Below are 27,350 nucleotides of genomic sequence, written 5' to 3' on the forward strand. Positions count from 1 at the left end.
AGATCGATGAGCTCTCGTCTCCGAGTGGTTGAGCATTCGTACTGACTCGTTATACGATTTCAACAGCTCGTCAATGCCTACAGTATATTGTGTGTTGTACCAGCCAAACGTTTAATCGTGCTCATTCCTTATAGAAGATCGGAAGATGCTATAAGTTGCTGGCTTCTAACTAGATAGCTATAGTTATTAAAGACTTGTGTTATGTGATTATTATTCGACAGTGATTCGATAGTTCCGAAATGTTCCGATTACATCAAAAGAATACAAACACAAACTTTGTTTAATTGGACCAGATTAATTTTCGATAATTTTAAAATCTATTTTTTAAATTTTTAATTTGGAATATGGAGGACTTATACCGCCAAAGTAGCGGTAGGCACAGTTCTGTTTCATCATCTGTTAGTCCGACTCGAGGACTGGCCGCCTTACATATCAGCCCAAAACCTTCCAAAAGGTCATCATCATTAAAGAAACCGCGAAAAAAGCACCTGGACAATGTTGAACTCAGTGAGATTCGGCCTCGTACCAGCAGTTTGCCTTCCAGGAACTGTCTGCAGAAACCTCGGCCTCAGTACCTTTCACCGTTCATTGATAATATTTCAGAACAGGAATGCTATACCATGCGAACTTTTGTAACAACTCGGAAAGGCCTTATTAATCGCGGTGATTCGGTGCGATCTCGTAGTACCAACAGTATTGCGTCATCTGCTAGCAGTAGTATGACCGAACTGACACCCCTATCTGGTACCAACTCCAGCTCGCTGTCAAACAGTGTTAACTCTCTACTGCCTGCCTTTATTTTTCGAGTTCTTGTCCTTGGATGGTCGGGTGTGGGCAAGTCATCTTTAAAAAGACAGTTTATGACATCGGAGTATTTGGGTGTCGTCGACAGCGTAGGTAAGTTAACTTTATTTTAAAGAGTCTGCTTATACGCAAAGCTAATCCCACCACCCACCGCCTCTAATGATAAAACAAATAGTTCACACAGAAGATGTACACCTGAATTTCTTTTGCAATTCATTTGGTTTTATTCCATTGTATCTATGTATATTGCAGCTGCTTCGCCAATCAGCAGTTTTCTTTATAACAACGTTTTTTAATTGAAACGTAAACCCTTTTATTTCTATAAAACACATTTTTTAATACATGTTCTTAACTAGTTGCATATTTCCAGTAAGATTTGTTTTAATTTATGGTTTATGTAATCACGGAGAAGACATCGTGACTCTGTGAGTATTGCTGGCTCATTAACCAGAAAGTATGGGTTTAGTCCCGGTGTTGACCGAGAAAGTTCTTGGGATTTTTTTAGCTTAACTTCCCATTGTCATTGATGCTGGAGCGAGAGTCTGTTCAGGATACTTCTTGCTTAATGACACGGATTGTTTGTATCTCGGCAAGCCAATATGGCATACCTAAAGAATTTAAAGCAGACTCAGATTTCCCAGTGGGTTGATATATGCAAATGAAACGTCAACTTATAAGGAAATGATTCACTTTTCTTGTCTGAAATTTCTACTAAAAAATGTTCGTAGTTGATTGCTAAAATGGCTTAATGAGGTTACCTAACTCAAAGAATGTTAGCCTATTGTTTACGACCTGTTACATGCGACAACTCTACTATAGCAGGTTATTGAACTGGTTATCCAGCCATTTAGGGTCAGCTTGAAAACTAATTAACAAACTCATCACAGAGCTTGGGGTACTTGTGGCGGTCTAGTATAAACGTTTCAGTGGGTCTAAGAAGTAACCGCTGGCTAAGCCCAGGGACAGAGACCTGGTGAGGTCCAGCTTCGTTGTTTCAAGAATTTAAATTTGGTATCGATTAAAGGGTATAAGATGTTCAATTTGCTAACAATACGTAGGCCGAAAATTAAAATAACACAAACTAGACAGACATTTAATTTGATCAGCAACAGATCTACTGAATAAAATCCTCATCATATTGCACATAAAATGTATAAGGTTTCTTGCTTTCAATAAATGATTTATGATGCTACAGTCTGAACATTTGGAATATTTACTAGTTCGTGTGACGTAATTCTCAAAAGCGCTTTCTTTTAAAGCCCAGTCTTCATCAGCTCTGTTGGTGCAGAAATTTTAAACCCCAATTTGTTTCTTCATAAGCTAAAATTGATTTTGATTTTCAACCGCAAAACATTATGGGGCATAGTTAAACATACTCGGAAACTTGTTCCACTTGTAGCTCTCGAAATGAGGGATTTTTAAATACGGCACCATTCTGCATCGACTGGGCTAATGAAGGCGCGCATACGCCATACAGTGTGCAATAGGGGAAACTTTGCCCGAACACCGGCCTTACGGCCTACTCTTATATCGAATTCCAACTGCCAAGGGTTCTTTCACCTACACACCAATGTGTACACTGGACCTCGGTATTTCGCTAAAGACCCCTATGTGCAAGCGAATTATTGAAATAAAATTAAACCATATGTTAGTCCCGAAATGATCTCTCTCTTTCGTATCATCGGAACGACTATACGTTGTTCCTTGCCAAGCCCTCCATGCCGTCTCACTGACAAGGGGAAACCGCGCCGGAAAATTCCTATGGAATTTCTCGGCCAACACGGGACTCACAGAGCCATCCCGACACCACTGAAATTCTTGCTGTTTATGACATATGGTTCACATATTTAGGCCTATATCACGAAATCGGCATTTGTGTGTACATGTATTCATTTATTGATATGGTAAACAAATGATCCACACAATCACTTTCAGTGCCTCGGAAGTACTGTCGTAGATACTGTATTATATAAAACTCGTTTTTTTTTTATCATTGTTATAACGAATACACGGGGCATCCGATCTTTACATTAAAGTCTCAACTATAAGTCATTATTATTAACGTCATCGAAATCAGATCAATTCAATAATCATCACTGTCATGCTTATTGTACCATCTCATAATTTTCTTCTACCTGGTTGGAATCATTTCAGAAAAGAATGAACAGTAAGAATTTAAGAATCATTAGTGAACAAAATGACGATGCCAAAAATGTTTTTCTTCAAAGTTATCAGTTTCAAAATTTTATATAATCTAGAAACTGGTTATTTAATAGATTGATATCGTTAAAGTAATTGAGACGAAGAGGGAGATAAATGTCCGCTCGACACAAACTAGGTAATTTCGGGACTAACATGATCCAATTTTATTTCAGTTATTCGCTTGCATGTATGTGTCTTTAGCGGTGGGGGGGAAACCGGAGAACTCGGAGAAAACTAACGCGGCTGGGCAAGCTACCCTATTCCTTGTCACGTACAAGGTAGAAATAAATAAAAAAATAATCTAGCTGTTCATATTTATAGAAAAATATGTTATTTTGGGGTGAATTTTGTAGAAGGTTTAATTGTATTTGTTGATAAAGAAAAGATCATGGAATATAATATAAATAAATGTGAAATACTGAGTTCGACACAAAACGCCAACAATTGATTTAGAAAGACGTGGATGTTAATATAAATGTTTAGAAAACATTAATTAATTCCGGTACAAGAATACCCCCTTCACCCATCCAACAGAACTTACGAGGCATACACCCTTCACCCATCCAACAGAACTTACGAGACATACATATTGTTATGAGATTATCAAGTAGTTTAGCGAAAACAGGGGGGTAGGGTTGGGGGTAGTCGGGTAGCCTTACGCATGTATGGGATTTAGATCATAAGGTGCATATTTCTTTTCTTGAGTGGACGCCCCCCCCCCCACACACACCTTAATATTAAAGACCCCACGCCACAGCGCGTGTATTATTGATCTGAAAATTGAACGACTTATTATGTTAATCCCGAAATGACCTAGTTTATACAGCATGTTTAGGGTTTTGATAATTTACTTCGAACCTGCTATTATTTGAAATTAATTGCATTTGTTTTCTAACTTTGAGTGATAATGCATACTTAAATACATTATAGATAAGTAGTTTTGTATAATATGGACAGAAAATACAGTAAGTAATCAAGTGTGACATTATGGCGTGACAGAGTTCACCATTTTCAATGTTTGAAATGAACTGTAAATTAAGAGAAAGGATAGTAAAAGAAGTCGGTCAATGTCTTTATATAATCGATCAAAACCTCGTAAATCTGCCCCGTGTTTTTTTCTAAGGTTAATCAAGGTAAAAGGAAAAAACACACAGATTTCTAGAACATGGCATGTCATTAAATTGCTCCTGTCGTTTCCTGAATTCATTTATTCATTTCGCGTATTTTAGTGCCAGATAATCGCCTGAATTACTCGTTATTTGGGCCATGTCCTGTTCTTTTCATTTATTGAGCTGGTTTAATGCATAGGCCTAATTTCTCGTCACTCGCGCCATGGATATTAAATATGGATAAAATTATACTCCGCTTTGGTTTGCTGGCATTCCTAAAGGACCTTGGACCCTATTCGTGGAAATAATAAAATCCATCAATAATAAGGACCCAACAGCAATTACAGAAAGGTGTGAATTGTTTGTTTGAACGCTGCAAAAAGCGAACACCATTACTGTCATTCTTGTATAGTTTGTTTCAAAATAAAGAAAACCAACACTTTTTAGAAGCAAGATAAGGTAAAACCAGAAAAAAACATCCCTTTTTTAATATACTCAGCCAAATTAAAAACTTGACACTAATGAATTTCAACAATTTTTTTTCTGGTAAGTCAAATAAATTTTAAAGTGTTTCTAACGATAGTAAGTAGTAAGAAGCCTTTAATTTCATAAAATTGTAATGTCACGTGGATCACGTGACTTTTGAGCATATCAAGATGAAAAACCTGAAAAACACGTGCAAACACAAACTCGTGAGGTCAATCGATGCAAGTTTGCTTAAACTGAACACGCACACGTAACTTGAACTGGAAAAACAAATTAAAATTGTTATTTTCATCTTTGTTAGAAAATGCCGCGCCTTTCAAGTGTAGAACGTCTACGTGCTATAGGTAGGCTCCCTACTGCCAGTCTGTGGTCACTGTTGCAAGAGCCTTTAATTGTTCACGCCAGACAATAATTAATCTTAGAATGAGAGTGCTTCAAACTGGAACTATTGCCGACCGCCCAAGGGCTGGAGCGCCACGTGTGACGTCACTCCAGGAAGATCAAGCAATACGATTACGTCATCTTAGAAACAGATTTGTCACTGCAACCTCCACAAGTAGAGAGATGTTTGGTGGAAGGGTAACTGCACAAACTGTTCGAAATCGCTTGCAGGCTGCTGGTCTTCGAGCTCGGAGGCCCTATAATGGACCAATATTGACACCTCTTCATCGCCATAACCGACTTGTGTGGGCCACAAGACACATAAGATTCGGTTGTCTTTAGTGACGAATCTCGATTCACTTTGAGATTTGCCGATGGCAGGGTCCGAGTGTACCGCAGACGAGGTGAACGTTACGCTCAAGTAAGCGTCAGAGAAGTTGACCGATTTGGTGGCGGCAGCGTCATGGTTTCGGGTTCTTTTTGTGCACATGGACGTTCTCCTCTTGTTGTTGTCCAAGGGAACTTAAATGCTGTCCAGTACAGGGATCAGATTTTGCAACCTGTTCTTCTTCCGTTTATGCAGAGACATGGGCCTGGACTAACGTTTCAACAAGAAAATGCTCGACCCCATACAGCAATTGCTACCCAGAAATTTTTTAAGAAATGCCGGTGTCCAAGTCCTGGATTGGCCGTCGCTTAGCCCCGACCTTAATCCTATTGAACACATCTGGGACGAACTGGGTCGACGTGTTCGTCAGCAAGTGAATCCACCACTGACGTTACAGGACCTTCAACATGCTCTTGCTGAGCAGTGGCGACGTCTTCCTCGGGGTAGTGTTTACTAATGTTCTGAGATCCATGAGAAGACGTTGTGTGGCAGTACGAGACGCTAGAGGAGGCCACAACCGTTACTAAACACTTTATTCCGATTGTTCTCCAAGTCTGTGAATTTCATTTTTGGGGGTACTGTGACATCACGACCGTTATCAACGTCAAGGACTTTGGGCGAGACGTATTCTTGCTTTCTGTTGATGTCAAGGTCGTCTGTGCACAACATAACACTAAAATAGTTGCCTTAAACCAAATATTAAAAATCTAGTCCCAAAAATCCCGAGTATATTAACGCAGTGCTGGATTAACCATTAAGCAAAATAAGCACCTGTTTAGGGAATCATGGGAATAGGGGCAACACAGGATGTTTCTTGGTATGATGTCAAATTAAAATATTTAATTTAAAAATTAATCACGAATTTTTAATTAGTTTTTCATTTTTTTTGTCTTTTCTTACTGTTATATTTTGTCTCAATTAATAATGACGTTTATAACAGAATTATTTTTTTGGTGTTTTGAATTCAGTAGTATATTTGGGGGCAACAAAATCTGTTAAGTGCCTAGGGCCTCTATGGGTCTTAATCCGTTCGTGCGTTAACACCAACAAGAAAGGTGACCATACATTTTGTACTGAGTCACATCAAGGACATTCTAACACCTCTTCCAACATGAAATCACTGATTACTTATTTATTTAACAAATGATGTAGTCCAGCGAGAGACAAGAAGACATAATGGCATGGTTGAGTTAGAACAAGAACCATCTAATCACTATTGATCCAGTTTATTATCTTATGCACAACATGCAATTGGCTCTCGTGATTAAGGACCAGAAATACCTCCCACGAGACCACGTGCTTATCAAGGGGAATTACTCACATGTATGAATTTTTTCCTAATTATATCTATCGAACCATCTAATGGTTGTGTGATATCTGGTACTGGGTTATTACCATTGTTATTGATTAAAAGCTAGGGAAATCAGAGTATATGATAATACCTAATGTACAATATTTTCTTACTATGATTTCGAATAAAATAGGGTTTAACGTCCTGCTTATCCATCTGCGCTTATGTAGACCGACATACGCCATGCAGTGGGTAATGAGATACATTTTGCCCGGAGAATGACGTTGTCCCTCGTTAGACTCCATTCCCCAAAATCGCGATAGACGTTCTCGACCAACTTAGAGAGCCACAGCCTTGCTCACTGAGCTATCGCGGCTCCCAACTGAAAGCCAAGCACAACGTTTATAATAAGGCATACGGAAGTTTAAATTTACACGGTCAACTTATGTCGAAACTTTGGAGATGATGCATAACTTTCTGACTTAGATAATCTCCACGGTGTAAACGTATATCAGTCATATGTTTGGAAACATGTCCAGCGTAGAGACCTATATTATAGCCTTATACCAACATTTCGTTTTGTTCCATGTTTCGGCTTTTCACTCTGCTGCATCGTGACCTGAAGACGTATCGTTATAGGGTACGCCCATCAAAGTCAGATTTGTTTGGCCTACCATAGATCAGTCAAAGCCCTCTACACAGAAAATCCTTCGAAAGGATTTGATTATCAAGACATTAAAATTTGCTTGAACATCTAATCAGGCCCAAAGGTACTATTATACTGTCCAGTCATGGGCTAGAACGCAAACACACGAGCTTATCCGGTCACACCATCTTTACGAAATGGTATATTATTTAGATGTATTTTTTTTTCTTTTAACTTTTTATTCACAATCTAGTTCTATTTTATTTTCCTCTTGGGTATACACATGTATTCTCTTGATGGGTAATGTTTTATATAAATTTCATCAATGTTTTATACGAAATTCTGTTTTATTAGAACCACAATGTAATGAACACGGCAAACAATAAACACACAAAAGATAAAACAGACAAGTAAAAATCAAGCATTAAATTTCAAATTATCTTGGGAATCTCAAGTTTCTACAGCAGAAGAACAATTGAACAAATATGGAATGGCTATATCATTTGTAAACCTGAGTACATCTGCATCTGACACCTAACATATTAGTAAAAAGGCGATGAAAACTGTTTAAATTATCAGATCTAACCAACGCTCTGGGAATTTTTTTTTTATTGAAAATGTGAAAATATTTGCCATATAGTATAATATACGTTAACGTGAAAACGTCACACGACAGACAATAATGGCGGCGCCCATGAGAACGGAAGAAAAATGTAACAAATATTATATCAGTTCCATAAAATGTTCAGAAAAAAAAAAGACTTTTATTTATGGCATCACGGGGATAGCTCACACGTAATGGTCAGTTAATGTCTTACATTTAAAATAGGTCAAAATGTCAAGAGCTGTTTATAGAATGTGAGTTTTTTTAAACAGAAATATAATGGGTTCTCTTGGTACATGATTACAGTTTTAACTGTCGGCGTTTATAATAAAGACAATGTTTCACACAACTCAAAAGGCTTTAGTAGAAGATGGCCCATAATCATGGATCTTGAAGTCAAATGGCAGTCATGTATTGATTCTTTACTATCCCCAACGGCCTCAGGTCTTAATTGAAACCAGCGAAATCCATAGCCCCACATAAGCTATGTTAAAAGCTCAGTTCCCTGTTTTCAAAGTGTATGAAACAATAAAAGTAGAAGTATGCACATCAAATGCAAAATTTACAAAAATATCTATTTTGAAAGTTTCAGTTAAAAATTAAATGAGTCTCTGCTAAATTTGCTTGATAGGGTAAGGTAATAGAGGAAATTTCCCCCATTACATATTTGACTATTTAGAGCGGAAAATCAGGTGAAAACTATATCTTTGGTACCATTTCTTTGAATTCTACTTTTATTTATTGTATCATCGGACAGTGGAAATTGGTGAGTGGGTTCTGTTATCATTCATGCTAGGACTAAAAATAACCAATATTTAAACTCAGGGAAACAACTGTGCCAATTGCAAAGCTTTGTAAACTGCGTTCTATGGAAACTATACAATTATATTTTTGTTTCGTGTCAACGAGCTCGGTTTATTTCAGTAGTTAATTGTTTTCCTAGAGATATTTCAATGCTCATATAGCCAAGCGATTTCCGTAATCGTTGTTAAGTCAATATTGGTTTTGTCTAATGTGATATTTATCTAGACTGTTCGTAATTTGAATCCTCCCCGGTCATTGCTTTCAGTCCTAACACCCTGGGTGTTTGCTGATTAATTATTGATAGTCATGCATTGATCCGTTTCATATTGAATTATGCAATGTATTTTTCACCAGGTATTAGTTACAAACATAATCAATAAAAAAAAAAAACGTTCTTTAGTGTGTGTGTTTTTGAAATAACTAGTCTTGCAAACATTGTTGACATTCAATTTGTAATAATCCCAACGGGTTTTTCACCTTGTCATCAACGTTATTATTTTTAATTCAGTATGCGTTCAGTGCCACTGTCTTTTTTTGAAATATCCGATATATACCACGCTCTAAAATGTCCACATTATCCCACATTAGATCAATGACCTCAAATATGTATCTTGTCTTCAAGGACGTTCTTGCCCAATTATCTAGGAGATTGACACAGAACAGATGTTTTCAAGAAATATTAATAGACCATGTTCATCTGATTTGATCAACTAATTCCAGCTATGTATGGTAATCGATATTCTATTCGAATGGCCGTTAAAACATAGTACAGCTGACCCCCGGATCCAATCACTTGATTTGAAATGTATGTTTGTTGTTTATTAATTGCAGTCTCTGTATATTTTGCACTTACTATTAGAACATGTACGTCACAATGGTGTTGCATGTTTTCGTGCAGATCATTAATTGTGTTTATCCTATTGATGATCCTTGTGGAACCACGGTGTCTCATTGAGTAAGGTGTTGGCTCACTAGCCAGCAGGTTCGGGATTGGTTCCTGGTGTTAGGTTTGGGGCCTGGCAACGAAAGGCATCTGGTCCTTTTGTTGGGACGAAAAATCAAGGTCTCGTGTACACGCTGGTGTGCACGTAAAATAATAATAATAATATGTCCATTTATGAAGCGCTATATAAAAAACCCCCAAAAAACGTGCTCATGGCACATAATACACTAGTCTCTAATAATATATTTCAAACATTTTCAAGTCAGATTTGAATTTATCAAGTGTAGGACTTCTTTGATGGTTTACTGGTAGTTTGTTCCACTTTGTAGATACAGCGACATGGAAAGAGCAACCACCAACTTCCAATGAGGAACACAAACTTTTTCTGATTAATTGATCGTAACTGTCTAGATGGTATGTAAAATTTTATGAGATCATCCAGGTTTTCCGAACACTTTCATCCAGACATTGATAGACATGAGAAACAAATGTAGTAAAAGAATCATTCTCAGTTCTCAGTTGAAATTTAATTGCTTTACAGGCAAAATTCCCCTCCTGGAACAGTGTACGGCGTATGTCATTATCCTGGTTGGTGTAGAGAAGTAGACTATTAAATCCAATTTCATTCATTCATTCATGCTCGGTCATATAGATACATACGTAAAATGTATAATTTCCGTTTCCACAAGTTTTATCGCAAAGGTCTATGACCCTTAGAACCCACTGTTCTTGAACGTTTTATCCTAATGTTTATTTCCTATAGGTTAATGGCGTTTAATTCCCCACGAAGTTCTTTTCCTACTGATTATTGGCGTTTAATCCCATCGATTTCAGCCATTGGTATTAAAACATGGACCAAGAACGTTCATACCTGGGGGGTTGGATGGCTGAATAGTTAGCGTGCGCGCGCTGTATCATAAAGTATGTCATTGAGTCGACTGGCGTGGTTTCGAATCCCCGGTTGTACGTGACAAGGATTAGGGTCGCCTGTCCAACCTCGTGGGTTTTCTCCGGCTCCTCCGGTTTCCTCCCACTGCTAAAGACCCTTACGCGCAAGCGAATTATTGAAATAAAATTAAACCATATGTTAGTCCCGAAATGACCTAGTTAAACCCCATTTCTCTCTCTCTCTCACGTTCATACCTAATGATCTTGTGGACCAAAGAATTCTTACTTGTCGGCCATAAAATTGAACTTGCGGCATACCAAAAGTTTTTCCTGTTAATTATTTTTATTTCGGCCATTGACACCTTACACTTAATGTTCGCTTAAAGTATTAATCCAGTGATCCAGCTCAATATTCGTTTGGAATAATGACCTATCACACAAACATTTAATACTTATTGTCTAATCATAATGTGAACAATGTGATGGAGTGGTCTAACGCGTGCGCTTTAAAGATCATGATCTGTAACTGGGTCAATAATTTAGGCCTGTATACCATGAAAGGAAAACGATCGTCTATACAATCTCGTGGGCCTTCTCTCACTTCTACAACCCCCAACGCGGTTTAATGTATAATACATTCTTTATATAATTTAGAGAATAACATCGTTATTCCTGTCTAGAGAATGAAATATAATATTGTCTGATGTCCACATAGTCCATGTCATTTTTCAATTTTAGACATCCCATTAATCGTTGGGCTCTTGACAATGCTTAATCAAAAGATTAATACTGTCTGGACAAGTCATGCAGACGCGGTTTATTGTATAAGACATGCTATATGTAAAATACCCACAGTGGCATAGTTTGCGTTGAGTTAAACATACATTATGCAAGAGCAAATCTGTGTATTGCAGGTCTTTCTTTAGGTCTGAAATGTTTTATAAACTATTAATTCGACATCAATTAACTGATCCAGGCCATAACCAACTCGCGAAGGCATCGGATTTCTCCGATACTAAAGCAAAGATACGCTAAACAGTAAATCTTATGCAAGAACCGATAGGAAAGCAAACATGGATAGATAAAACAGCACGCGGCAGTTTTCATCAACCCTTCCTTGAAGTGTCAAATTTGACAATGAACCCCTCCCACGTGTATGGTTCTGTTGGGGCGATAACTTCTTCCTCTGTGAACATACTCTCAAAGCATGTCAAGTGTCCATGACTATTTATCATATCACAACCAGCATAGGTATTTGCATTTCAATACCCCCTACTTTTTTTTGAAGAGTATAATTTAGAGCATTGTTATTCCTGTCTATTTTTGTCTTATATCCAAATAGTCCATGTCATATTTCAATTTTAGACATCCCATTAATCATTGGACTCTTTGTGCTCAACCAAATGATTAATATTGTCTGGGCAAGTCATGTAATTATTTTAAAAAGTTGTCTTAAAGGGTGAAAGGTGACAAGGCAAACTCAGATATTATCATGCCCATAGTTAGTGGTAATTGCTCAGGGAAACGTCACATAGAAACCCAATGTCTAAGACTTTATGTAAATGGTTAGTTTTTTTTTATTTAAAACTATTCATTATTACCCCGCAGTTCCAAGAATCTATTCAGATATTAAATTTTATATTTATTACTATTCGATTTTAATTATCTTTTTGCTTTACACAAAAGGTTTCATCGTTATGTTCGTGGCGATGTATTCACTATTATTTGTGCATTGCCCTGCGCTTCCAAGAATATATTCTGAGGTTATTTTTTTTATATCTAGTGATATTTAAGTTTAATTTTCTTTTTGCTTTTTTTGAAAGGATTCATTATGTTCATGACGTTGAATAGATAACAATAAGTAATTTAACAGCATTGTAGAATATTTTTTAGCCTTTTCACAGGGACTGTCTGGACACTTTTATGCCAACATAATGCAAAGGTACAACAATAAGAACTGTTTATACTTGAGATGAACTTGGCTTAAAATGACGAGAGTAGAAGATCCGATCATCATTTGCATCTCTAGATCATTATTTTGAAAACCTTTTAAGTTTTTTTATGGATTGAATGATATTTCCTCATTTGGAGGGTTACTAAAAGTAATACAATTATCGTCATTATAATAAGTGTTTTAAAGAACATTTTACGCTTGGTCCAAATATGGGATTTTGGACTAAAGAAGAATAAGGCGAAGAGAAGGGTTATAACTCCCGTGGGTAATTAAATTTGATTATAAAAACAGAATTTGATCAGAGAATCATCACAAGAGATATAATGTTGATTACCGATAAGACATGTCGCTTTTTTGGTTTGTCAATCATACCAGGCCGGGTAATCGGCTATGGGTTCATAGGAAATCAGGATGATTCCAAATATATATATAGTTTAATGTCACTATATACAGCGGATGCACAGGTACCTTTATGGCTATTTCTGTCATCAGTATTTTTTTAGAGTGATAATTGAATATGTCAGTTTTTCGTCAACTGATTTAGTATTTATTGTCGAGAAGGTAACGCGGTTTTGTATATACTGTTCTGGTGTGAGGGAGAAAAAGAGAGAGGGGGTTAACGACGTCCACTCCTTCCAATGTATTTTAGTATCAGCAATTCCTTAAAAAATACAGGACGGGTTTTAATATTTAGCCCCTTAGTTGATCTGAAGAAAAAAAACCCAGTGAGATTTCCCCAAAATTCTATAAAAATGTCAAAAGAATATTTAGCTTATTAGTTGATCTGAAGAAAAAAACCCAGTGATATTTCCCCAAAATTCTATTAAATGTCAAAAGAATAAAAAAAGACGTCCTTAACATTTGAAAGAAAATGACTTTGTTGTTATAAAGAGTGTAATTAAAGATAACCTTTATTGAAGATGGATTTTAAAAGATAAAATTCCATAAAATTCGTCTAGATATACGTCTCGAATCTACTATTGTCATTAGTAACCTTTGAAATGTTGAAATGAACGGATTTGCATACAAAAACGATGGAAAACAATCATTATATTCCCATGCGACGGTCTCTTTTAAGCTTAAGCAATATGTGAAAAGTAACTGACCGAAAAAGATGTTGTTTTGTTACAAAAAGCTATTACATTAGGCTTTAAATAAGAAGTATGGCTTTTAATGTCTTGGAAAACATATTATTAAACTGCTTTAATGCGATTTTAGCACGGATAGCATGGCTTCCAACTAGTCCAGCAGTCAAGAGAATATTTGATGGCATTATATTTACACTGGATCTCGGTGTTTAGCCCCACCTTTACAAATAAATACACACCACGGGTTATCTTGTGAAAGCCAGGCATAGAAGATCCACGCCAGATTTTGAACTTGAAACAGAACCGAAATTAGATGTAGCAGTGCAATAATAGAAGAAATATGAGTTTGCTGAATAATATATATTATACTAAACAGCACCCCCCCCCCCCAAAAAAAAAAAACAACAAAAAATCAGAGAGGCGCTTTAATCAAATCATTCTAGAAAACGACTTACTAAATGGATCAAAGCAATTTTTTTGTGAACAGTATGTCGACACATTAGTGATTAATTCATCACAATTCCAAGACATTACGAGAAGGTTTAGAGTTTATAAACAGTCCATACATCAGTATCTGGTGTGTCCACCGCGAGTGTCAATAACAGCAGCGCAGCGTCTGTACATGGAGTGGACCAGACGATTGATGAACGCCATTGATACCTGGAACCCTACTCTCAGCGCGTCACCCATCGGCTGTGTTTGGTCTCGGTACGACGTTATTAAGTGTCCTCTGAATTTCATCCCAAAGATGTTCAATCGGGTTTAAGTCCGGACTAAGGGCTGGCCAGTGCATAACATTGACACCGTTCAGCTGTAGAAAGTCCCGAGTAACTCTGGCGGTGTGGGCACGGGCGTTTTCATGCTGGAAAACGTTGTTTCGATGACGTGCGAAATGTGGTATGATGTGGGGTCTGAGAGCTTGGTCGATGTAGCGCACTGCTGTGATGCAGCCTCCTCTCCCTAGACCAAGATTTTGGAACACCACAGGACCCACTCTCTGGTTCAGGCCGATTCCACCCCAAACCATTATGCTTGGACCTCCCCATGAGTCTCGTTCCATGACACATTGGCCAGAATAACGCTGGCCACCTCGACGCCATATTCTGGCCCTGCCATATGCAGTTGATACGCAATACCGACTCTCATCTGTGAACAGCACCCATTGCCTGTGTCGCCAGTTCACGTCGATGGCGAGGGGTGAGGATCGGTCCACGGTAAGGTTTACGGCAATGGATGTTCTCTCCGGTGAGACGTCGGCTTAAAATTAAGTCTTGAAATTCTCGAACAATACCTCGAACAAACCATAAACCGACTGGCGTACTGTTTACATCCTTACTGATAGATTATTGAAATAAAAAATTAAACCATGTTGGTCCCGAAATGACTTAGTTTGTGTGGAGGTTAAACCCCATTTTTCTCTCTCCCAAAACAACGGAATATAGTAAACATCCAAATTACAAAACAGAAAAGTACCCAAGCGATCACCCTAATTTATGCCTGCTTACTTCCTGATACTTCCACCCCAAAATCATTAATATTCACCAAATGCTGACAGAAAATGGAAATTTAAGCACTCCTCTTCGTTTCTAGATGAAAAAGTGAATAAAAGTGCCATCCATGGCAAAGATTGAGTGTGTGGGGGGGAGGGGGATGGGAAGTCCTGAATCAAACACCGAAAAACAGGAATGGTAGCACGGTATTTTCGTCATTTGTAATTTTCCGATCAAACTCATAACCAGGCGCCACTTGATGAGTGTTACCAAGGAGATCGGAAACCATCTTAGAGATTGTAATTTCATCATCGCCAAACAGTCCGAAACAATAATATAATATACTTCTCATAAACCATCGACCAATTCTTAATTATTTTCACTTGAACATATTATCTAGTAGCTGTATGTGAATTGGTAAACAACATTTATGGCCAATGACAGATACCATGAAAAGATAACACAATGTGACTTAATGAAACAACCATTGTCCAATATTTCTCATTTCTGATGTCTGTGTATTGAAAACGCCGTTTCTGACTATATCCAGATTAATATTCGATAAGCCTTTTAAAGCTGGCCGTTGGCAGAAATTGGAATTCAATAGCTAAAACACGTGTTGTAATACTATATATTTTGTAGGGGTTATTTCAGTTCTGTTTATGGACACCGAGTGTCAGACCTGCTGCGATATTGGCATGAATATTGAAAGTTACAAAATGTTCCAGATTCATCATTAAGGAAGTATAAATACACAAAAATTCTGATATCTCACTGGAAGTCAAATCCATTGGGTGAGTGAGATGACAGGTGTCTGTATAATGCCACACAATCTTCGCCCTTCGTAAGTTTCCCTTTGTTGTTTCACGTAAGTCATGCTTGTGTCGTAATCGTAGCGAGTTAGTTTGTCCCTGGTATTGTTTGGAACAGACTGAGCAGGCTATAACGTAGATGAGCCGTTTCAAGTCACAGTTGGTGGCGAAATTTTTGCAGCGATGTTTTTTTTTCCAGTAGTAGTGCTTTTGATATCGTCATCCGTTTTCAGCATGGTGCATTTTTGGCAACGTTTCGTTTTCCCTTTAAGACACGGTCGGCAAGGCTCAATCTTGACTTTATCTGTGGTATTTCTGAGTTTGGCTCTGGTGAGTTTCCGTTGTAGATTGGTAGGTTGAGGAAAACTGATGATCGGCGTGATTGGAACGGCTTTCTTCATTTTGTCTGATAGGTGTAGAAGTGGTAGGGAGTCCTAGATGAAACTCGACCTTTAGGTATACATTCTTGACCTTAGCCTTGGGGTCACTGTCCTCACTGTTCAGACGGTTTCAGGTAGCTGTCAAAGGCTTTAGGAATTTGTGCCTCAGTTTTTTTAGACTGTAGCCAAAATGTACTAGGAACTCCGCTAGTTCTTTACAGCGTAAACGGACAACATCAAATTCTGATAACTCGAATAGCCTGACTATGGGTTATACTCCGCTTGATATGATGCAGATGTCTACTTTTGTTCAAGAGTTATTGGTGCGTGTCTGTGGGCTTTGTATATAGATCAGTAGAAATGTTACCTTTATCATCAACACAGATCGAAACATCGAGGAAACTCACCTTCGTTTTCGAGCATTCAAACGTGAACTTGATAGAAGGATGGGGAGTGTTAATAAAGTTCAAGAATTCAATGAGTTTAACTTCATCGGCAGTCCAAATTGAAAAGATATCATCAATAAATTATGCAAACCATACGTCGGGCGTGTAATGACACTGTGACAGTAAATTCCGTATTAACACATGCCTAAAGATATTTGCGAAACTAGGAGCGCACTTGGTCCCTGCCTTCTGTAAGTAGTACTCCGAATTAAATTCGAACACATTTTGAGTGAGAACTAGTTCCGCCATCTTGCATATTCCATTGGCTGTCTCTGCGGGAAGGTGGTGCTCTGTGAAGACAGTCTTCAATGCTCACAGACCATTTGCATGTGGAATGTTAGGATACAACGCTACGACGTCAATGGAAACTAAAAACGTGTCCGGAGGCAAAGGGCCCTGGGAACAGTAAATCCGTCACTTCTGCCTCCACTTTCGAGATCTCAGTGTATTCCGCTCTTTCGTAGACGGAGGTGTCTGTACGCTTCGTTGACGTCGCGGCCACGGTCCATAACAACCACAGCAGAACCCCTGTCTGCTTGGCGGGTGACAACACTGTTATCCGTTTTGAGGTGCATCACTTCTCGTAAAGGGGAGCTAAGTTGTTGTAGAATTGTTTGTCAGGAGCTTTCAAAATCTCTTTCAGTACAACGGCAAGGTAGGCATCCACGTATTTATTTTTATAAGGCGGGAGTTGATTGAACGTCATGGAAATGTTCTGCGAGACGCATCAACCTGTCAAATCTCTTCAAACTCTCTTTCAAGGCTAACCTGTTCACTTTTGAAGGTGTAGGTGTGAACTTAGGGCCCATGGCGAGTAATTCCAATTTAGATTCCGAAAGCTCTAGGCCAGAAAGGTTTGCAACACAGAAAATTTGTCTTTCCTTTGCACAATGGAATCCGTTTATCTCGAGGTGTTAATGTACGTTACGATCGAAGGTCTCTGGGGTACAAAATAGCTCATTTTTTTTATAAACATAGGGTTAATGAAACGCGAATCCAAATATGGAATTCCACGCTTTTGAAAAGTGGACGCCCGTCATCCGCTCCTCTTCCTTGGTGCTCATGTTAGAACATTGTGTTCAAATCCAGGGTAGCTTCTATGCAACTGCTCAATCAGACAAAGGAAGTACCTCGCCAATTTCCCGGGGATCAGTACAAGACTCATTCACGTATCCTCTTTATAAAGAACGTGCGGGGTTTCAGTTTTTAAGAAATCACTCGGGGTTCCTAAGAAGACATCAACTGGCGCTCATAGCCGCCTCGGCTCAGAGACCGGAATGACCCTCGCCACAGAACACGCGCTAAGTGATAGAGAACTTATATCTAACTCATAAGGTACTATCATAGATGTTGCAGTTTCCTGTATTTCATATATAAACTATAGTTATAAAAACACAGTGCTCCAGTGTAAAGTCCTACCGAGGAAAGATAGTTTCACTGGCCAGTTTCTGGAGACTGCGGACAAGGGCGTGGATTTGTCATAACTTTTTTTTTTTTTGGGGGGGGGGGGGTCGGACGAGCCCTGGAACCTGGAACATTTCATTACCAAACGAAACAAATACTTACGAACAGTTTACTGTACCAGTGTTACTAGGGCTAATATGATGACAATATGGAAAAATTGACTACCTACATCAAACTGCATAAATATATGAAGTTAAAGATGGGTTCCCAGGAAAGTATTTATCGGGTGGTTATTCCCAATAAAAGTATGGCAATTTTGGTGTTTATGGAAAGTAGAGATATCAATCTTACTAGAAAAATACTGGATTCCCCGAAAAACACTCATGGAGCGTAAACAGGACAAAATGTAAAGGTTCACCTAATCGACAGCCCGACGATTAGGAATAGGGGGGTTGGATGGGCGAATGGTTAGCACGCGCTCGCTGTATCATACGGCCTGTCATTGAGTCGACGGGCAGGGTTTCGATTCCCCGGTTGTACGTGACAAGGAGTAGGGTCGCATGTCTAACCTCGTGGGTTTTCTCCGGGTCCTCCGGTTTCCTCCCACTGCTAAAAGACCCCTACGCGCAAGCGAATTATTGAAATAAAATTAAACCATATGTTAGTCCCGAAATGACCTAATTTGTGTCGAGTGGACGTTAAACACTTTCTGAGATAAAAATGATGGAATAGACGCGGGTAGTGGATAATCCGAGAATTTAATTAGGATTCGATACTTGTAATAAATAGTAAGCGATTAAAGACAACATCGTCTTATGTATGCAATGAATTCTTCTCTGACTTCTGAGAGAGGTAAGTCACGTGACATAAACATGACCTGGTTTGATCGAATTTTTTAGCAGGGCATTCCTTGGCAATTACAATGTTTGAGAAGGATTTGAAGCAAAATTATGACAAATTAATTAGTTTGAATATGTTTTTAGGCCATATATACCATTACATCACCTAGTTTGTACGCGGGAATTTATCTTTAAGTGAATCTTTCTACGATCAGGACTGTCTCTTTGAATATCTTGACGACATGAAGGGGGTCATTATGCACCGCACACGCCAAGTGGTTCAATCGGTTTAGCGTCATGGAGTTACGCATCCAAGTTTTGATATACGGCGCAGAGTGCTGAATGATCGCTCGGCTAAGCAGCAACTAGCAAGGTTCAGCAGTGTGAGATGAGAAGAGCTTCGACAGAAGGGAACATCTGCCTCACTTCAGGTGAGATAATGAGGAACGCTTCGTGCACAAGTGATATAAATTTGGCCGAAAACTGGCGCTTGAAGAATGTCAATTCTTGTTCTAGGTCCTGATTCAATTCTAGATTCGTAGAAACAAGCTCACCATCATGTGGATATAAACCTGAAAATCTGTCCTGGCGATCAAAATCATGGGGGGGGGGGGCAGGGACCTATTCGTCCCCCCTTCCGATTCTAAGGGGGGGGACGTCCCCCCGCCGCCCTAAATCCACGCCCATGACTGCGGACACAGCATAGCGTCACAGACCTATTCTTTTTTGGTGCCGTTGACGTAAGGATGTCGACCCTGGAGGAAATTATTGGAAGAAAAAGAGGTTTCTAGGTGCAAATGAAAGCAGATGAAATGGTCGTTGTTAGTTTGGTACTTATTTCCTAGTAAACTGACCATGGAAAGCCAAACAGACCAAGGGATATATTTAATGAAATTCTAAAGGTTAGGGATTTGCTAAATATAAAGTTTAAACAGGATGTTAAACTAGTAAAATAATTAAATTAAGAAAATTTAAGGAATTAAGTAAATGTAGGAAAAAACTAAGGTTTAGGTTTAAACATACGAGAAATCTTCAATAAACGTAGGAAAAAATAATAAGAAAACTAATGAAACGAAAGAATTCTAAACTTGAAACGAAAAAAGGTAAGACAAAGAAAAATAAATGATGTCTCCGGTCTAGGTGGAATGTTTTTAACAATAACCAGATACGGTCAGGGTAAAACTGTCAATGTCAGTAAGAAAAGAAGAATACTATGAGTTTCAAAGTTGTTAATGACTCTAGGTGATAAGTAGTAATTAAACATGCTAATTAGGAGATAAACACTTCCTGTTTCGTATGAACTCGACGCTGTAGCTTAAATATTAAGGGATTTCCTTCGGAACTATTTAGGAAACATTTTTACACCCATTTTATAAAGACTTTATTTGGCTACGTTGTGCTGGCGTTGATTTTTCAAAATATTCTCAATAGATTTAGACCGTACATGCTTTCCTGCAAATTTAAAATGCTTGAGTCTCGGGTTGGCTGGTAAATGAATTATGAAAGAAAATGTTAATCGGATATCGACAAAAAAAATATTTTTGTTTGAAGATTTAAGAACGGGAAATTAGTCTTATTGCGGTATTAGAGACGAGTGTCATCGGCAATTGAAATAATCCCGGCCTGCTATCCGAAACTAAAAGAGTGGTAACTCTTGGCAACAAAGGGAGGCAGACCACCATTAAATTTCACCATCTGGACACAGATCATCAAATATTCCTGGGCCGTCACAAAGTTATTTTTAGTCTCTCTCTCCCTTTACTTTTTCCCCCCTTTTGCATGGCGACTTTTGTTGACTTTTTGGTGTAGAATCGAAAAAAAGGGTTTGGAAATACATTTTCTGTCAGGTTTTGGTGAATATTCATGATTTTGAGGCGGAAGGATACAAGAGTTGTGAGTTTGGTTACGGTGAAATGTAGGGTCGGAAATTACATGTTTACTTGTCTCTACTTCCAGCTTGTGTATCTCAAGTTTTTCATTGGGAACCTCATGTTGCTCCATCTGAGGCAGAAAGCGTTCTACCCAATGAAAATTTGGGAAAAGGCTAGAGCCGGTCTAAGAGACGAGAATAAACATTAATGGGGAAATAATTAGTGATCGGTGGCCATCTCGATACCCACAAATTGTAGTTCGTCTATTTATATATAGCAATTCTCTCTCTGACTCTTCTCCCCTCTTGCATGTCCATTTTTGTTGTTTTTTGGGTCTAGAATGGACGAAGAGGGTTTGAATTAGCATTTTCTGCCAGGTTTTGGTAAATATTCACGATTTTGAGGCGGAAGGATAACGGGGAGGTTGGCTACGGTGATGTATACGGCAACTAGTTACATGTTTTGAGTATGCTTCTTCAAGTTTGTGTATCTCAAAATTTTGGTGGTCAACCCCATACAATTTTAGTGCAAAGACATGACCATTTGTTCCTCTGTCAGTAGTGAAAAGCATTCAGCCAACGAAAATTTTGGCATAATGATAAGGCCTATATTTCCAGCTGCTATTTTCGACTCCGTCATTGTATTTCATGTGGCTAATGACTTATTATTAGGTAGATCATGCTAGTCAGACTTTGATCAAAGCGTGATTTAAAAACAAACTCCACCTGATTAAGTAAAAATTTGCGAGTGAAGCTAGTCTACCCCAAAATTTGCGAGTGAAGCTAGTCTACCCCCCAAAAAAAACAAACAAATTTTTTTCATACTGCCCAGTTACGAATATAATTGGATACCTAAAAATGGTTTTAATTAATTTATGACTGATTTTCTACTGTTTTATGTTTTTTTTATAAATGTGTTATCATAAAAGATGATGTTTGAAAATGATGTGATAGTCATGTGTGTAGAATTTCTTGAAGAAATTTGCCAATAAAGATTTGAGTTGAGGAAGATCACTGAGCGTAAAAATAAGTACACTGTAATATTTATACGCAGTAATTCGCCTTGATAATTTAGAGGGGGTTTGTATTGTCCATTCGACCACTTCTCTTTTGTGCTACAATTTATATTGAGGGGATAGATTAAACAATCTACTGTTAATAATTTGTTCAGATAAAAGTAAATAGAATTAAGGATTAATACAGGTGTATTCACAATGAAGTAAACAATTTTAATTTTAAATATGCGTAAGGGTACGAAAACGATTAAGATATAATAGTATCCAATTAATATTTAATTTTGTTTTTATTAAGTTAAGGGTAAACAAACTGAATTGGTAATGGTCTGATCAAGCAAGTACACGTGTCATTTATGGGAGTTAATGCACTATATCGTAACGCACCGAGCACGAAACCGATGTACAGATGGTGTCCAGATCGGATGAAGGATCCCGTGAAGTCACGCTACCGTCAATGTCACGCTACCGTCAATGTCCATGAAACCAACACCCTACATCCCATAGTTCCAGAGTTAATTGATCACAGCGTAAAGTCCTACCGAGACGATAGATAGTAGTGTCACTTTCCGGTTTCTGGAGATTGCGGACACAACATAGTGTCACAGCCTGTTTGAAGACTATCTGGAATTACAGAATTTACTGACAGATCGAACAAGAAACACAGAACATTAAAATCATTTAGAAGCGCAGATAAGGCTTTATCTAGTCTTAAGGTATTTCTGTTTCGCTTTAGCAATTTACATCACATTAGTAGCCTAAAATCTCTGTCATGTTACAGGATTGATTTTATTCGCGAGCGATATTTATCTTGTCAGCAAAATATATCTCCTGTTACGAAGAATTAAAAATGAACTACTTTCGTTTCACCGTGAAAAAAATACTCAACAATATATCTACGCTGGAAGAATATTCCGCAAAGAGAGATATTCTACAGTTCTTAAAGATACATTATGGGAGATTTTTATAGAGAATTGGCCATTCTTGCTATAACAGTTCAAAAGTAGATGATGAAAGAAGAATATATTGAAAATTTCAGTCAAATTACTTTATTCTGAACATAGTTATCATCGTTGTAATATTTGCCTAGAAATGGTAGTGAAATGTGCCATCACCTTGGTCGATCGTTTGAATGACAGGCGTTAACTCCACCTACATATCTCGATTATCAAGTAAAGTTTTCAATGGCATGCGGAAACGCTCTACAGCGGCCTCGCTAAGTACACTGTATCATTTAGCCTCGATCTAACCGAGCCATCCGTGGGTCTACAGAGTTGATTTTGGGCTTGTTGTTTAAATAAAGATCTAATTTCTAATTTCTATAACATCTGACGCCTAAATTAAGACTTGCAATAATCAGATTTTGCTCTTGCATAATGTATGTTTAAATTGTCCTCAACCTCCCAGTAAAAATGACCCCCACGATCTACCACCATTGAGTCAAGTTTTGATCTCTTAGCGTGTGCCTGACCAGAAGAAAGGTCGCCTGCCTAACCTATTGAGGTTTCTCTGGCTTCTCTTGTTTCCTCTCGATGATAATTGTATCTGGGGCGAATTATTAACTAATATGCCATGAAAAGACGCTTTTGTATTGGTATTACGTATGTTTTTTATTCTCTCTAATCTTTATTTATATTATTGTTCCTGGAATAGTTTAATGACCTGGCATAACAATTATATTGTCAGTATTTGCCGCGGTGTAGTAGAACTAATAAAATTTATAAAATTCTGATTTGTTTCTTTTGGACAATTTGATTTAACCCAAGCTCTGTCACTCTCTTAAAGCCACTTGGCATGGATAATGTAAAATGAAATTTGTAACATCGACTTTATGAACATTGTTATTTTGACATTATGGCTCAAAAACAAATTAACTGATTTCCAAAACCAGGGATGCGAAACTGTCTCAAAGAGCACTAGAAATGGCAAAGTTTCATCGATCTCTTCAATAATACACTTCTTTATGGCAATAATGGGCCAGCCATCTTTGGTCACGTTTGTCGTCTTCTGGAACGGTCATTAAGTTGACGATCCCTTGCCGAATCACGTCATTCACTTACTTACACTCGTTTATGTTTTTTTTATTATTAACTTGATTTGCCAGGCTATTATTTTGTCTTTTTTTAGTAATGTAAGGTAATGACAAATAAGCCCAGAAAATAAGTCGATATCCTCATGAGTGGCGAGCTAAGTCCTCTACAAAGATTTTTTAGAAATGATAGATTTTGAACACAATGTCAATATTTAATCCAAACGTCAAGAGGAATTCAAAATAGTTTGCTACAGAATATCATTCCTCTTGCAGATGAAGTTTTTTATTTATTTATATTTACTTTCCACTCAACATAAGATAGAACCAAAATTTCGACTGAAATAAAACACTAAATCATGTATGCTGGTAACTGATTTTAAAGAAATTTCATTACATTGCATGACAAGTAATTATAATAAAAAAAAGAATGATTTGTAGTTTCAGAGTAAATAGAAATGGCGATTTGAAACCATGATGTGTATACTACAGTTTTTAGTTATTTCGAAACAAGGTGGGCTAACTGCTGACTAATCCAAGAGAAATCAACGCCCCTTTGGGAGTATTAATTGAGAAGTTTCCATTGGTTCCCATTTAATATTTAACTTCGGAAAAAATGAACAATAAGCACGCAGAAACAGTAATGACGCTTCTGAGTTATTAAACTGTGTTACATCTCCTTACACGAACTCAGGAACCACGGTGCCTCAGTGAGTAAGGCACTGGCTCGTTAACAAAGAGGTGTCGGGGACGCTCCTGGTAGTGGCCCGAGAATGTGCCTCGGAATTTTCCAGGACCTGGCAAGGACAGTGTCTAGTCGTTCGGATAGTACGAAACACCGAGGTCCCGTGTACACATTGGAGTGTATGTAAAAGAACCATTTAATTGGAATTTGAAATGAGAGTAGACCGTAATGCCGCAGTCCGGGCAAAAATTCCGTTTTGTGCACATTGCATGGCGTATGCCCGATTTCATTAGTCCAGTCAGTGCAGATGAGTAGGGCGTTAAACCTCATTTCATTGGCACGATTTTGTGTTGATGATGGTCTCAACCGTATTTTAAATGGCGGTTGCTGATATATCTAATTAAAAATGGTCCCTCAGTCGCTTTACAAAAAGAGACGCTTGATCGATACAAATGTTGTATCGGTAAAATAAAAGTATTTAACGTAATAGCAGATGGATTTAAAGTTGTTTAAAGATTAATTGTCTGGATAGATTGTAGACTGGATAATCTGAGATAGTGAGCAGGTGTACGTCTTATATTGATCAAAAAGTACACTTATATGGTCATTGTTCTTGTAGTTCAGTGAGGCACGTGCCGCCAAATTAGATTCTGGTTTTCTTGAACAAAACTTCTGGAGACGCCAAGCTAATCTGAACGACTATATATTAAACTTACATTATCCAAGAGCAAAGTCTTTCTTTAGGTCTGAAATATTATTTAACTTATTAATTAGACATTAATTAACTTATCCAGACCATAATTAACTCTCGATGACATCGCTATCCTGTGATATTTATTGGATTAGAACCCGGTCTGCTGCCTCTGATTTAATCATGAAATGGATAATCGACACTATGTTTGTTATCGTACCGACTTTAGTAATGATGATCGAGGCTAGGCCCGAAATTCAATTGCTAAATACTCGGTTCAGGGTTGATAAATTTGCATCAAATACCCTTTGCATTATCTAGTTTTTAACGATTATAGTGAGAACTGCCAGCTCTTTATCTAAATCTCCCATAATGTATCTTTAAAGTAACCATTTGGATGCATGGAATCCAACACTCTTGAATGGACACAGGGCACCATTTATTTCAACGCTGGTTACCCACAAATCTACTGTAAAAGTTATTAATAGTCCCCCTCTCCCTTTCCGTTGGTGTAGAATCGAAGAACAGAGCTTGGATATACATTTTCTTCTAGGTTTTGTCTAATATTCATAATTTTGAGGCGGAAGGATAAAATAATTAGAGATTAGTTACGTTGAAATGTAGGGTTGACAGCTGCATGTTGATTAGTATGCTACTTTCAGTTTGGTCATTTAAGAATTTGAGCAAGAGATTGCCGCATGTTCTCCATTTGTGGTAGAAATCGCTCAACCCCACGAAAATTTTGGAAAAAGTTAGAGCCGGTCAAAAAGACGAAAATTATCATTAGACTCAATGAGGAAATTATTAGCTGTAGCCGTATATTTCAATATCCAGTTTCAGTTTTTGTTTGTAATATAATGGAATGACTGATAGATGAAAGGTCCTAATGCGGAGGAGGGGGTGTCATTACTTTATCTAAATGACATTGTAAGCCTTAACGTCTTCTATATATTACAGGAAATAACATGATAAACATGCTGTCATAATCTAACGATCCCACCTCACAGTTTTATTAATTCAATAAATTTGTGTTATGTTTTCGTTAAAAGTTATATCATCCAGGTTTATTTGATAACGTATACATGAGACCAAATTAGCATGCTATCCTGAGTAAACCGCGATAGAGGATTGTTCTATATACCGAGGATAAGGTGAGTATAAGCAGGAAATTGTGCTTTAATTACATTCTAGACATATGAGTAATTAATCTATAAAGGTTCTGTGCGATATAATCATTTTTCTTTTTTATGTGGGTGTTTTCAATACAATACGTGACTCGGTGTTGGCCGAAACTGTTTCTCGCGATTATTCAGTCTGGCATCACCTTGTCATTTGTGCAGGACGGGGGTCATATAGCAACGAAAATCATATACATGTAGTCATTCGGATGAGACGAAAAACCGGTCTCTTAAATTCCACAGGCCGCCAGTCAAATATTCCCCGACAGTTTGAAATCGAAATTAGAGTAGACAGTAGCGCCGCTGCCAGGGCAAAATTGTTATTACGTGCCCTATGCCCATTTTTGGTGCAGAAAAGTAAGACGTTTAAACCTCATTTCATACATATCCATATTAGATATACATAACACCAAAATGCCATAAGCACTAAGCATTTTAGCGTTGAAGAGATCATGCATGACACTACATTAGTTGTTACCGAATGTGCCCTAGAGTTGAATGATGTTTTCCTAAATTCATCTCATATATCTACAGAGGCACGGCCTTAAGGTGTCATTTTCTAGATACACTACAAATATAAGCTTATTGACAAATACAACATAATCTGTATTACAAACAGGGTGGTAGTCATCTTGTTTTCATAAGTATTGTGATTATTGTGCTGTTGGCTCTAGTTTTCCTGATGTCACAGATTCGCTACCTTACTCATACTTCTTCAAGATAGTTCAATAATCAACGACAGTCTACCATAGGTCAACAGTTAAATCCTGACATCTTTTAAATCGATTTTTAAGCAATATTTTAGACAAATCTATCAATTCATTCACATTCGTACAGAAAACATTACTATATTTCCGATAATTAATGGAACAATACGCCAATAAGTGAAAAATAATGTACTATTAAAATGTAAAGACGTCATGTA

General features: G+C 37.7%; 1 protein-coding gene across 1 annotated transcript in view; it reads left to right on the forward strand.

The window, feature by feature from the left end:
• Positions 1-214: 214 nt before the first annotated feature.
• Positions 215-27,350, forward strand: part of LOC126815767 (GTP-binding protein RAD) — a 69,382-nt gene continuing 42,246 nt past the window's right edge. Inside the window, exon 1 of the mRNA XM_050541693.2 lies at positions 215-897. Within this exon, the coding sequence (XP_050397650.1) occupies positions 345-897 (553 nt within the window). The 5' untranslated portion in view covers positions 215-344. The remainder of the gene's footprint in view (positions 898-27,350) is intronic.

This window comes from Patella vulgata, chromosome 3 (genome assembly GCF_932274485.2).
Source record: "Patella vulgata chromosome 3, xgPatVulg1.2, whole genome shotgun sequence".
NCBI lineage: Eukaryota > Metazoa > Mollusca > Gastropoda > Patellidae > Patella > Patella vulgata.